Below are 14,422 nucleotides of genomic sequence, written 5' to 3'. Positions count from 1 at the left end.
CCTGCCTTCCAAATCCTACAGCACCACACCCGGGTTGTTTTGTCTCACAAACATCTGTCCATCGCCCATAACTTTATGTGTACATGAGGAGACAGGTAAAAATGTCTCCACCTCCTGGAATGATAAATTCCATATTCAGGGTGGATCTTGCCTGAGGTCAGTGAAACCTCTCTGGAAAGATCCTCACAGACAGCCCTAGGGGTGACTCTAAGGTGACACATAAATTCAAGCCAACAGTGAAGATTAATACTCTTAGTATGTAAATGGCATGGCTTACAGAACTGGCACACACTAACAAACACCTCTAAGACTATGGCCATTACGTGGGAAACCGAAAGACCTATGACAGCTCTTCATTTTTGCTCACTTGTCTCTTCTAATCACTTATTCCCACTTTGAATTTTCTCTGCCCTTTGAGAGCTTAATCAGTGTGTGTGTGTGTGTGTGTGTGTGTGTGTGTGTGTGTGTGTGTACATGCGCACACACACACAGATGTGGGGGTCAGAGGACAAATTTGTAGATTCAGTTCTCTCCTACCATTTTGTTTGAGAATTTCAAGCATGCATATATGTTCTAATCAAATCTTCCTTTCCTTCCTTCTCTCCAGTTCCTCCCCGTCTGCCCCAGTATGTCTCCCTTATAACTTTCATGTGGTCTTTTTATAAACCCACTGACTTTATTTACTGCTGCTTGTATTCCCATGATTGAAGGATGATCTACTGGAGCATGGGTAACCTCTCAGGGCTTATATTCCAGAAAGAAAAGGACTCTACTTCTCCCAATAGTTCTCAACTGCTAATAGCTATTCAGCTAGGGGGTGGGGCGTCATGTCCCCTTCCTAAATCTATGCTGATAGGTTTTATCTGGCTTGATCTTGTACATGGGTTCTGGGAATAGAATTCAGGTTGTCTGGCTTTATAGCATGGGCTTTACCTGCTGAGCTATCTTAGTGATCCTTACTATTCCCTCCCCATCACTCCCTGTTGAGGCAGGGTCACACTGTACCTTTGGCTGGCTTGGAGCTCACTATGTAGACTAGGCTAGCCCCAGACTCATAGAACTTTACCTATCTCCAGTGCTGGAATTAAAGAGGAACACTGCCATACCCAGCCTCACCACCTTTCCTAACCCATGGTATAGACTTTACACACATCTCCATTGAATCTCTTCTCCATATTCTTCATTAATTTTTACCCTTGTTCTTCTGTCTTACTCCTCTATTAACCTCTTCCATTGGAGGGCTTGAGGTGAAGAAGTGATGGGGCTGGATGGAGCTAGTAAGTCTGTGGTATTGTGAATGAGGTTGGTGTTTTGAAAGCCAGTAACTTGTGGGGGTGGGAAATCAGTCAGTACCCTGAAGGTAGGCAAGCAGTTTTACTGGCATGAAGTCAAATATGACATTAATATAGAAATATACTGTCCCTTTTGCTTTCAAAGAGTATTTCCAACTTGCTGTCATTTTTACAGGCAGCAGAATTACCTCGGACTCCTACAATGGAGTCTTGCTTAGATTTAAGGTTTTCTGAGGCTCCTGTAGTCTTCCTTTACAGAGAATACCTCTATTTTCAGACATTGTTTATATATTTGAGCCTCTTATTTTATTATTTTTCATTTTTTGAGACAATGTCTTGCTGTGTCTTAAGCTGGCCTAAAATCCACCATATAGTCTAGGCTGGCTTTGAACTTGTGACCCTCTCACTTCAAGCTCCTGAATACAGAAATTACCTTTGTGCACTACCATAGCTCACAATTTCCTTCTACTTATGTGGCTCCTTCCCCTTAGAAAACTTAGTTCTAAAGCTGTATTCACTCCAAAGCCTTTCCAAGAAGTGCAGGAAATTTATTTTAGGGGAAAATAATAGCCCAGAGTAGAGATACAAAAGATTGTCATCTCTTTTTTTTTTTTCCTGTGGGGTCATGCCATCTGTTCTATTCTGAAGTCAGGGAAAGGTTAGTTCAGCAAATGGATCCTCACTTGGCCTTATGAAGACAGAACCACGGAGGCTCAGGCAGTGTCTGGACACAGCCTATCTTAGTAAATTTGAAGAGATTTCATCCCGATCAATTTGTACTGCTATGAAGTTCTTTAGTCTGCCAAGCTCCTTGCCTTCTGACTCACCACTGAGGCCTTCTGTTAAGGAACACATAGACTCCTCTGTCTGCTTCTCTCCTTATCCTTTCATATTAGATGCCCTGTGCCCTGAAAGGAGTGGGGCATGGGGGTGGGGCGAGAGCTCCATTCATCAGCTGCTCTTTGGAGTTTGAAAAAAGCAAGGAAAGTCTGAGTGAATTTAGGAAAGAATCCCCAGCATTCCCAAAGATCAGCGCTGAAGCTGAGGCCACAGCAAGGGCAGCTCTGGGTCTTGTATGGCGAGTCTCTTGGGGTTTGGGAGGAAGTAATGTGATGAGAAAACTTTGCTTTGTGTGTGTGTGTGTGTGTGTGTGTGTGTGTGTGTGTGTGTGTGTATGTGTCTCTGTGCCTCTGTGTGTGTATGTGTCTATGTGTGTGTGTCTATGTGTGTGTGTGCCTCTGTGTGTGTCTGTGTGTGTGTATGTGTGTATATGTGTCTATGTGTGTGTGTGCCTCTGTGTGTGTCTGTGTGTGTGTCTGTGTGTGTGTCTGTGTGTGTGTATGTGTCTATGTGTGTGTGTGCCTCTGTGTGTCTCTGTGTGTGTGTCTCTGTGTGTGTGTCTCTGTGTGTGTCTTTGTGTGTGTGTGTGTCTGTGTGTGTGTCTCTCTGTGTGTGTGTCTTTGTGTGTGTGTGTCTGTGTGTGTGTCTATGTGTGTGTGTCTGTGTGTGTGTCTGTTTCTGTGTGTGTGTCTATGTATATGTGTGTGTGTGCCTCTGTGTGTGTGTCTGTGTGTATGTGTCTATGTGTGTATGTGTGTGTGTGTGTGTGTGTGCCTCTGTGTGTGTGTATTGGACAGAAGCATGTATGGCATGGTTTGTGCGAGGAGATAGGAGGACAACCTTGTGGAAGTTGGAGTCAGTTTTCTCCTTCCATCTTTCCATGGGTTCTAAGTCATGTGGCAAGCACCTTTCCCTGCTGAGCCATATTGCTGGGTTTTGTTGTTGTTTTTCCATTTGTTTTTCCTGTGTTTTGAGAGAAAGTCTCACATAACCTGAATTTGGTCCAGAACCCTGGATCTTCTTGCCAATAACCACTCCCCAAATTCTGGGATTACCAGACCCTGGGATTACATCACCACACCCGACTTGATTTTTAACATTTTTTATTGAACATATATTTTTACAAAATGACTGTATTCATTTAGCAGTGTGCAAAGGTTCCCCTTTTCTACATTAATCGTTTTATCATTTTATGGGGCTGGGCCTCAAACACAGAGCTCCAAGCATGTCAGGCAAATGTGCCCTACCAGTGAGCCACATCCCCAGACTAATATTTTGTATTTTCAATGATTATCAACCTAACAGGGATGAAGTGAAAACCGTTTAATATGTGTTTCGTGATAGGTGGTATTGAGCATTATTATATACATGCCAGTCACTTGTTTTATTTTGAAAAGTGTATATTCAGATTTTTGTGGGGTTTTATTGCTCATTTAAAAGTATGGGGTATTCTTTTGCCTTTGAATTCTTTGACTTCCTTATATATTTTGGATATGAACCCCTTAGTAGATAATAGTTTGAAAAGATATTTCTCTCATTTTGTAGGCTGTCTCTTTATTCTGTTCATTTTTTGTGTGTATGTATATGTTCATGTGTGTATGTTTGTGCATGTAGATATACATGTGGAGACAAAAAGTGTTGGGGGCCTTACTCTTTGGCTCCAATTAATTAATTAATTAATTAAGTCAGGGTCTCACTATGTAGTTGGTCTGGAACTCAGTTCACAAAACTCACAGAGCTCTGTTTCCTGGGCACTGGGATTAATGGTGTGTGGTGCTACCATGCCTGATACTCTGCCTTACCATAACCTTATCTTCTTTTTAATTTTGTAATTATATTTATGTACAGAAAATTTAGCGTATATTTAACCCAGTTTAGTGGCAAGTTCTTTAGCCTTTGGCTTTTCCAGCTTGGCAATGCAAGCCACACAGGCTTAGGACCCAGGACATTGCCTCCCCAGTGGCGGCGGATCTCGTCATATCTGTCATTATGATTGGTCCTAATAGCTTCCACCAGCTTAGCCAGAGCGCCCTTGTCTTTCCGAGTTAACCTGTGTGAAGGCAGCAGTGGTGCACGTCTTCCTGTGGACCAGGCGCCCCAGCCTGGCCTTTCCCTTGATGATGCAGTAGGGCACCCCTATATTTCAACACAGGGCAGGCGGGAAACCACCAGCTTAATGGGGTCTACATCATGGGCAATCACCACCAGCTGAGCCTTCTTGTTCTCCACCAAGGTGGTGACTGTATTGACCCCTGCTCAGAGGACAGGTGGTCTCTTAAATAAGGGACATCCCCTTTGCCAGCAGCTTTCTTCTCAGCGCGGGCCAGCGGCCTTTGCTTCTTCTCGTGCTTTGTCTCTGGCCTGTACTTGTGGGCAAGCTTGAGCAGCTGAGTCGCTGTTTGCCTGTCCAGGGCCTGGGTGAACTGGTTGATGGCAGGAGGTACTTTGAGCCGCTTATGGAGGATGGCTCTTTGCCGCTGCAGCCTGATGTAGCGGGGCCATTTGACGAAGCGCGTGAGATCTCTTTTGGACTGGATGTCCTGCACAATGCTGAAGTTCTTTGGGCCTTTTCTCAAAGGATTGGCCACCTTTTTGGCCTCTGGTTTCTTGACGATGGCAGAGGCTGGGGCCACCTTCTTCCTTGGCCTTCTCTCTTTGGGCATCTGGCTCGGCTGGAGGGGCACCACCTGAACATAAGGGTTTGTCTTCATTCTTCTGCAATGTGTTTATCTAATTGTTTTAACAGCATTTATTGAGGAAACTGTCCTTTCAACACCCCGAATTAGGTTTTTATTATATTTTATCTACCCACTTATTTACTTATTGTGTACACATGCAGCACAGTGCACAGGTGGAGGTCAGCGGACAACTTGCAGGAGTTGGTCCATTTTTCTACCTTGTGGGTCCCAGGATCTAGCTCAGGTCATAAGGCTTGGCAGTACCTTAACGGGCTGAGCCATCTCACTGGTTCTTTGTTCTATTTTTTCTATTTTGTTCTTCTTTTTGTAGTTTTAACTGAGTATTTTATATGATCACATTTGTCTTCTTAATATATCTGTTGCATACATGTGCATGTGTGCCCCTGTTATGTGTGTGCATATGTGTGTGTGTGCATGTGTACAGAGAATTTACAGAGATCAGAAAAAGATGTCATGTGTTCTGTTCTATCACTGTCATATATTCCTTTGAGCCAAGATTTCTTAGTGAACCTGGCACTAGGCTGCTGGCCAGCCAAGCTCCTGTCTCCACCCCCACACAGTGTTGATACTACCAAGTAGCCATGCCTGACTTTTTATGTGGGTGTTGGCATCTGATCAAATTCTCATGCTGGTGCGTAAGTGCTCTAACCCACTGAGTCATCTCTTCTGTCCTCTCCTCCTCCTCTGCCTCCTCTTCATCATCATCATCTTCTGGAGACAAAATGTGATGGATAATCAGCAGAACCATTAGCATGACTAGATTTAGAATCACCTAGGAGACAGATCTCAGTGTGTGTCTCTGAGGCTGTTTCCTAAGAGCATTAACCATGAAGAAAAGTTCCACTGCAAATGTTGGAGATGCCATGCCACGAACTGAGATACAAGAATGGGTACGAGGTGGGGAAAGAAGTAACTGGAGTACCAGCAATACCTGTTCGCTCTTTCACGTTCCTCATTGACATACGAGCGGTGGAATAGTCTCCGCTCTACATCCCTGTGCTAAGGAGTTGTCGTTCTCAGCACCTGCTCGTCTCCCCACTCTTTGCGATAGATATTATCTATAGTCCCATTGCTCACAGATCCTAGCTTACGTTTTTACTTGCCCATGTAATCTATGTTAGAAGGAAACAATGACTTTCCTGCCCCTTGAATCCTAGAAGGAAAATTAAAAATCATCTCTCCTTTGAAAGTATTTATTTATTCTTGGATGAATTTCCTTCACGCATGCACAAAGTTTGACTATATTCACTGCCTCTGTGTCTCCCTCAGAATTCCATGTCCTCCTTTATTTTTTAACCCACTGAGTCCAATTAGTGCTTCCAGTAAGCATGTCTGTTTTAAAATTTATTTTTTTTCCTTAATATTGGCATTTCCATCTATAATTACTTACTTGAAGCACCACTTTAATTGAAACAAATAAGTTTTTGCTTTATTAAAGAGAAGGTGGCCTGTCCCAGGTGGGCCTTGAACTTCCTCTGTAGATGAGGATGACCTTAAACTCCTGATCCTTCTGCCTCCACTTCCCGGGAATACTGGGATTATAATTGTGAACCACCATACCCAGTGTATGTGGTGCTGGGGATCCACTCAGGACCTTATGCATACTAGGAAAGCCTGCTACCAACTGTTCTCCAAACCCAGCTTTTGTGTGCTATGTTTGCTTTTCATTCGTCTCAAAGCAGTTTCCAGTGGCCTTCAGAATAACTGGATTTTTTTTTTTTTGGAGGAAGTAACATTTCTCTTTTACCATTGGACTAATTTCAGAGACCATCAGTACTTTCAGGCCTCTGAATTTACATTTGTAAAGAATAGTTTCTGAACAATATGGGAACTGAAAATAGAAAAGAGTGGGGCTCAGTGGGGCCTATAATTTAACCCTTCCCTGTTCGCAGACTCTCTGTTTCCATCTGTCTGTCTCTGTCTCTCCCAATCCTCCCTCACCCCCGTTATAAGGCCGTTAAACTGGCCTCAGACAATCTTTCTGCCCCAGCTCCCTCACTTGGTATTGGGATAAGTGTGTGCCTTTATGCTTAGCAAACCCTTAGCTTTGGCAACCACCCTGTGGCCTTCTACATCACTGATTCACAACTAAGGTAACATTACCCTTCTGAGCACACTTTTTTTGAGAGTTATAACTGTAGACTCTAATGGCTAGATGTCAGGGATGCTACTAAACTTCCCACAAGACACAGGGCATTCCTCTCCCAACAATGACTTCTGTTCTGAAAGGCCAATAGATATTATTATCGGGAGAGATGCATTTAACCTCTTAAGTTGACCCAAGTGCCAGTATCTACCTGTGCAGCATCTCACTGCTGCTTCATAATGGTCCCTGAAATGTCACAATCTGAGATGAGGTAGGTTGTGTATGGCCTTAAAACTGAAGCAGCCTGTTGGCCACTAGCACAGTTAGGACCACCATCCTCTGGGTCAGTTATTCACCAGAAAGCCAGTGACTCCTTTGGCCCCTCCTTACTTCAGCCACTCCATCACCATCATGCTTTGTCTTGTGAGTACTGTCGCTCTTTGGTTTCCACAAAGATTGGCTCTAGGGGCTCCTAGGATACAGATATTCAAGTCTCTTTTTTAAAAGATTTATTCATGTACTTTATGTGTGAGTTTATCTGCATGGACACCTGCACGCCAGAAGAGGGCGTCAGATCTCATTACTGATGGTTGTGAGCCACCACCATGTGGTTGCTGGAAATTGAACTCAGGACCTCTGGAAAAGCAGCTGGTGCTCTTTACCGCTGAGCCACCTCTCCAGTCCCACCAAATCTCTTATATACAATGGTCTAGCATTTGCACATGGCCTTTTCACACCCTCTCTCTGGAGTTCAGATAATCTCTAGGCTGTCTGCCTGTGTGTGAGTACCATATGAACAATTGGTACAATATTAAGAATTACATGTGATTCTGGAGACTGAACCTAAGGTCACACACAAGCTAGGGCAAGTGCTCTACTTCTGTACTACATCTTCAACTCCCCCCACGCACACCCACACACTGTTTATCTTGCGACTGGATCTGACTAATTTGTGCTGGTGGCTTTAAACTTGCGGTCCTCTTGCATCCCTAAGGGTAGCTGGGATTGGAGGTTTAAGCTATATATACTACATTAGTTAAGGAATAATGACAGGGGAAAAAGGCCATATTTATTCAATTCAGGTGACATTTAAAAATATTTTCAATCTGAAATTAGCTGAATCCTGTGGAATTGAAGCACTATAGAACCCATCTAATATAGAAGCCACAGACACACAGTATCAGCTGTGTTTTTCTGCCATTTTGGTTGACTGATGTGCTTCTCCTAGCCATATATGTTTTGCTCTGTCTTGTAGGTTCCTACTTAATGTCTCTATCTTCAGATATAAAGGAAGCTCTTACCTGTAAACAGCATATATGTTAGCATAGGGAAGACATGTTCAATGAATTAGAAGATGTGAAAAATATATAGCAAAATATTAACTTGGTCATATATAATTGCTCAAAATGAAAGTTATTACTGCTTTCAGAACAGGCTGAGAAATGGGACAAGGCCTTATAAGGGGTTGGGAAGGACAACTTGTGGAGTCATACACTTGTTGAACCTATATACTTTATTATTAGCTAGTTGTGGTGGCTTACACCGATAATGTAATTTCAGCACTATAGAGTCTGAGGCATGTGGATTATGGTGAGTTTGAGGCCTGTTTGGGCTACATAATGAATTCTAGACCATAATGGACTAAGGTGAGAATTTGTCTTAAAGAACAAAAAAGAATTTTGTGTTATTGATAACAGATACTTATTAAATTGTTCTCTTCATTACATTCCTTACAATACTATCTCCTTTTCAAATTTGAAGTGTTCATATGAAAAAACTTTGGTTTTTATTGAAGGACCAGTTTTAACACTGCTTAAGAATGTACTATATGGTAAGAATTTGTCTTATCTGAAGTAATACACAAACAAAATCCTTGGCCTTTTGTGTTATAATTATTCTTGAATTCTCCTAGTCTTGAATCTCTATTTTATAATTTTATTATTGAAAAAAAGAGTATATTGAGAACTTTATTAGTCAACCTGCCCTTTCCTTGATACGTTTTATGATAAAATTATTTAAAGCATCCATGTGGCCGATATCATGTACATGGCAAGGCTTTTCCAGTAGAAGGAAAGTCACGATAATTATGTTCATATGAGTGCTGTGATATAACTAGCTGATAGTTATTAAAATATTTTTCTAGTGTGAAATAAAGTACATTTGTGTTTGTTTCTTATACCTAGCACCAGCCTAAGTAAATTGGGACACCTTTTTCTAGGAATTTGACTTAAAGATTTAAAGCTGTTTGACCTTGAACTTGTTTGATGGCTATGAGAGCTTAATTCTTGTTTCTCCACAGGTGTTACAGAACATCTTGGACACTGAAAAAGAATATGCCAAAGAACTTCAGTCTCTTCTTGTTACTTACCTAAGACCTTTGCAGTCTAATAACAAGTAAGATGTTTTAAACCCTTAGTGAAATAAAGCGAGAGGATCTGTCAGCACTTGGAGGCATTGGTCCTATATCACTGAATAATTGATTTTGTCTTTTAAAATAATTTCCACAGATCACAGGTTGCCAAGAATATGGTCAGGACAACAGCAATTATGCAAGATGTTGCTTTTGGAGAGCTTGGCTTGTTTTCTGAAGAAGAAATAGCTAATCTGAGATTCTGCCTGTGACAATTTGTATATTGGATGTTTTTCTCTTGCTTCTTTTCTATGCAATATTAAAAACATCTTCAACATTTGGCACCAAAAATTATACATGCTCATAGAATGGAGTATGATATTTTAATGCACCTCTACAATGTGCAATGATCAGATCAGGGTGAATGTCATATCCATAAGATATTTTGAAATATACAATAACCTTTTGGCATCCTTAAAATCCCTACTGTGCTGTAGAACATTTAGATGTTATATTTCACATCCAGCTGTACCCCTGTACCCCTTAACTGTCCTTTTCTCCAGCCTAGCACCCTCTTTATCTTCCCAGGCTTAATCTAACCACTCTGCTGCTCTCTATTTCTGTACTATTTACTTAAAATATTTTTAGTTAAAATTTTTTCATACAAATACATACTTTATGTATTAAGCATGTTTTCCCACCCCTTTAATCTTTCCTTTCTTATCCTTGTTACTTCTACATGGTTTTTCATCTATTTTCAATACATATACATACACACACATACACATACACATACACACACATTCTCTCTCTCTCTCTCACACACACACACACACACACACACACACACACACACACACACGATTTTTTTGTATCTATATGAAACAAGTCGGAGGGAACACTAATATCTGCCTTCCTGAGGGTGGCTTAGTTTAATATTATTTTTCCAATCATATCTATTTCTTACAAATGACATATCTTCATTCTTCTTTATAGCTAAACAAATATTCTTGGATATAGATAGTAAATTTCCCCTGCACATTCCTTTTAGGGTTGGACACCTGGGTGGGTCCCACTGCTTAGTTGTTGTGAGCAGGGCTGTAATATTACACAAAGGGTCCTTTCACTAGCCCTGCTATGTACATCCATGTGCAGGTGTATGGGATCTCCTATTTAGCTTCCACATTCCTGTGCATTTTAAAAGGATGGGTCTCGTTGTGCCATAAAGAAAGGAGTCCTCAGTGCTTTTATTCAGAAAGCACACACTGGAAATTCTCATGCTCGCTCTGACCTTTGCCTGCCAGGCCAGACCTCTTTCCCATGCTCCCAAAGTGGAAAGAGTGTGGCAGTTTGCAAAGGTTTAGAAGAGCAATTCAAGGCAGCATTTCATTCAGGCAAATGTGAATGATAATGAGATGGAAAAGCATTTCTGAAAGCAAAATGTACAGCATGGACTAAACCTGCAATGATTTTCTAAAGGATGAGCTGAAGACTGGGTTTTCATGAAAAACAAAACAAAACATGTTAACACTTAATAATCCAAGAAAAAGAGACCATCAATTTGAGAGGGAGTGGGAGGGCAAGCTGAAGGGAGGACAGGGAAAGAACAAATGATGAAATAATGTTTTGATTAAAACATTTTAAAAGTAATGACCATTGATTTTTTTTATGCTTTAGGGATAGCATATTTAACAAAAAATGACCATCCTTACTTGTTACTTTAATTGATTAAATTTTGCTAATAATCATGGTCTGTAAGTGAAATTGAAACTTTAACTCACATAGTGGAAGACAAAATCCTCCCCTCTTACCTCAGGAAAAGCTGACTTTTGGGGGAGTTTGTTTAAACTACAGACTTTAGGCTTAAACGAGGGAGGATAATATGGTTAACTGCTTTTCTCCCTTTTTCCTCTCCACAAATTATGTTGGTTAGGCAAAACGTCATGCGGAATCTTGGTTCATCTGCTCTCATGGCAGTGTGGGAAGCATTCTTCACACGGAAGGGTTTTAGATTCCTGCATTTGGTTTTATTATGTGAAATGTGAAGTGTTATGTTAATCACAGTTCTCAGAATGATACAGGAGTACAGCACGTCGCCCTTTCTAGTTTCCTGGGAGACTTGGCTGTCTCCATTGAGTAGATAAGAGACTTAAGTCTGGACAGACTCATCACTTTGCTTGTCACACAGCCAACAAGTGACCAGACTGGCTCTCCCATGTCTCCCACCCGCCACTCACTATTTGAAATGTACCTTCTGTTTTCTGGCTGTAACATACAAAAGAGTAGGCCACTGAGGGGCTCATCCTTGAGGGGAGATGGTCAGATTCCAAATGAGGATGTGGCTGACTTACAATCCTGAAAGAGGGCTAGGAGCTGTGAGAGTGAAATCAGACCTACCCTCATCCTCATGCTGATACTCATACCAGAGTCAGTGTGTTTCCTCCAATTCTGACAACCCTCTCACCTCACAGCGATTTGAGCAAGCTGGACTGTTTACTGTCTGATGGCTAGGAAGCTAGAAATGTCCCCAGGCAGACTGCAAAAAGTTCAGGGACCCTGATTGCTGTGGCTGTGACCAAGCAGTACCCAGAGAACTGGCTGGCTGCCAGAGTCCCCTCAGACAACAAGAGGTGGGGGTTTCCAGTTTACAGTTCAAGAGGGCAGAACAGCAGAGGGACTGGGAGCATTTCATGTTCTAAGGGTTACTGGGAATGTTTACTGGGATCGTCTCTCTTGGACCAGTCAGCAGAACTCCTTTGCAAATATTCCCCTAGGAATTAACTATATGTACATGCTTTTAAAATTTGTTTTGAGACAGTGTGTCTTGTGTAGCTTAGGGCTAGCTTCGAGCTGAGATCCTTGACCCTCTTAAATCTGACTTTCAGTGCTGGGATTACTGGTGTGACTTACCATACCTGTTTTAGGACAATTACTAATAATATATAATTATTTTATATTTGTGAGGGTCTCTAACATCAATACTAGGTTTTCACCCTTTCTCCCCTTTCCAATGCCTCCATGTCCCCTGAACCCATTTAGAGTTCCTCCTAAGTGTTTGGGGCTGACCTGCCCTCACCCTCACTCATTTCTTAAGAAGACTATTTTATTTTTAATTACGTATATGTATCTTTGTCTACGTGATGCAGGCCATGTGGGCACAGGTGCAGCAGGAGGGCCAGGAGAGGGTGTCAGGTCCCTGGAGCTGGAATTACAGGTAGTTGTAAGCAGCTCCATTGTGGGTGATGGCGACTGAACTTGGGCCCTGTGAAAGAGCAGCTCTAACATCCGTGTCCTCTTGCTAGCCTCCTCCTGGCTGTTATACTCCGAGGAGCGAGAATATGCAGCATAGCTACCTCTTAAGTGACTCTTCAGACAAATTTCTTCCCCAGAGTACTTAAGAGTCTGCTCTCAGGGTTGGGGATTTAGCTCAGTGGTAGAGTGCTTGCCTAGCAAGCGCAAGGCCCTGGGTTCGGTCCCCAGCTCCAGAAAAAAAAAAAAGAGTCTGCTCTCTAGGCTTAGAACACTTGGGATGCCCAGTCTTTGCTTATGTTCTCGTGTTAGGTGATTTGCAGACTACCCTCTGCATGCCTGTTTTGTCAGCTGTAAAATGTAGACAGCTGTGGCACTCAGGTCACAGAGTCACTGAAGCTCCTACTTGGAAAGTGTTGGCATGAGTGCTCTACACCTTAGGAGGTTGGCTCCTGTTCCTAGTGTCACTTACTGTTTGCTAAGGGAAAAATGAACGGAAATATCCCTCATGTAGAGGCGCTGCATGAACTCATTCAGTTTGCCTCGGTTTGACTCCATTCCACCCCACAAATAGTAATAAGAAAATTCAGTTCTCTTTTCTCCCCTCTATTCTCTTTTATAAAGAATGTTTTCACTTGTCATTTAAAACATTTTCATTTCAGAGAAAGCTGATTTTTGCTAAACTTTCCCTTCTGTACAGGTTGAACATAAATATTTTGATCACGTTCCCATTTTCTATAAAGGAGATAAACCACAGGAGGTGTTTAACTTCTTCCAAATCATGATGTATTTTTAGTCCATTTTTATACTTTTATATTAAGCATGTTTTATTTTCCTTGTGACTTAACAGAATACCAACATGCCCCTGATTTCCACCAGTGTTCTTGAGGATCATTGCTCTTACTTTAGAAAAGATGAACCAAGAAAGGAAGCTAAATAAGGGGGACCAGAGACAGTAGACTTGTTAGCGGCCAAAGTGGCAGAAAGTACTTTGACTTCCCTTATACTTTCCAGCTATCAGCAAGCTATCAGCTAACTGGGCTCTAACTGTCACAAATTTCCATTCTATTAACTGGAACATTATGTCTTTTTTTTTAATCAGCCTGAGTACTGTGGAGTTTACATGCTTATTGGGAAACTTTGAAGAAGTATGCACATTTCAACAGACACTCTGCCAAGCCCTGGAAGAATGCTCAAAGTAAGTAAGGCAATGGCTTTGCTGTTTCCTCTACAGTTAAAGATTAAATGATTTTTGAGACAGTATATCACGTAGACCAGACTGGCTTTGAATTTGTTATATAGTATAGGCTGACCTTGAACTTGTGATGCTCTTGCTTCCACTTCTAACATATTCAAATTATAAGCTTAGACCAGGCTCAGATGCACTTTATATTCATGTACTTGTTGTGGTTTCGACAAATTGTCCCAGAACAAAGTAAAAACATGAGGATGTAAAAGCCTACAAAGACAGTATACACAGTTCATACATCTAGTGAACTGTTTCTAATTCTAATTTTTAATCACACTTATTGATTTGTTCGAGCGTTTCCTTTATGTACATATTGTGCCCCAGAAGAGGGGGTTGAATCCCCAGGAGCTGGAATTATGGGTGGTCATGAGCCACCATGGGAACTGAACTCTGGTCCTCTGCAAACACCCAACCACCATCTCTCCAGTACCAATGATAATAGCTTTGATGTTGAAAAGACGTTTTTATTTTATGTGCTGCAGATTACTTGAAAAAGTCATTTACATCATTCATTTCATGACATTTCCCCCCTTTCTGGCTCCTTGGATTGGGGCCTTGTATACTCTAAGCAGGTTGGACTGAATTATACCCCTGGCCCTCAATTTTCCCACTCCCACCCTCCACACTCCCCCGCATCCCACACCTCTATCTCTACAG

General features: G+C 41.8%; 1 protein-coding gene across 17 annotated transcripts in view; it reads left to right on the top strand.

Annotated features, from left to right (window-relative positions):
- Arhgef6 (Rac/Cdc42 guanine nucleotide exchange factor 6) overlaps positions 1 to 14,422 on the top strand; it is a 120,079-nt gene that overhangs the window by 60,889 nt on the left and 44,768 nt on the right. For 13 of the 17 annotated variants that reach the window (XM_039099908.2, XM_008773653.4, XM_008773652.4 and 10 more), the window contains 2 exons: positions 9,217 to 9,311; positions 13,619 to 13,714. In XM_039099908.2, coding sequence (XP_038955836.1) covers positions 9,217 to 9,311; positions 13,619 to 13,714 — 191 coding nt within the window. Of the gene's footprint in view, positions 1 to 7,186; positions 7,341 to 9,216; positions 9,312 to 13,618; positions 13,715 to 14,422 lie in introns of those variants that run through there. The other 4 variants (XM_063280158.1, XM_063280157.1, XM_063280156.1 and 1 more) reach the window with 1 other exon arrangement.

This window comes from Rattus norvegicus, chromosome X, assembly GCF_036323735.1.
Source record: "Rattus norvegicus strain BN/NHsdMcwi chromosome X, GRCr8, whole genome shotgun sequence".
Lineage (NCBI taxonomy): Eukaryota > Metazoa > Chordata > Mammalia > Rodentia > Muridae > Rattus > Rattus norvegicus.
The sequence above is the reverse complement of the archived record's forward strand: the minus strand, read 5'-3'. Positions and strand labels throughout refer to the sequence as shown.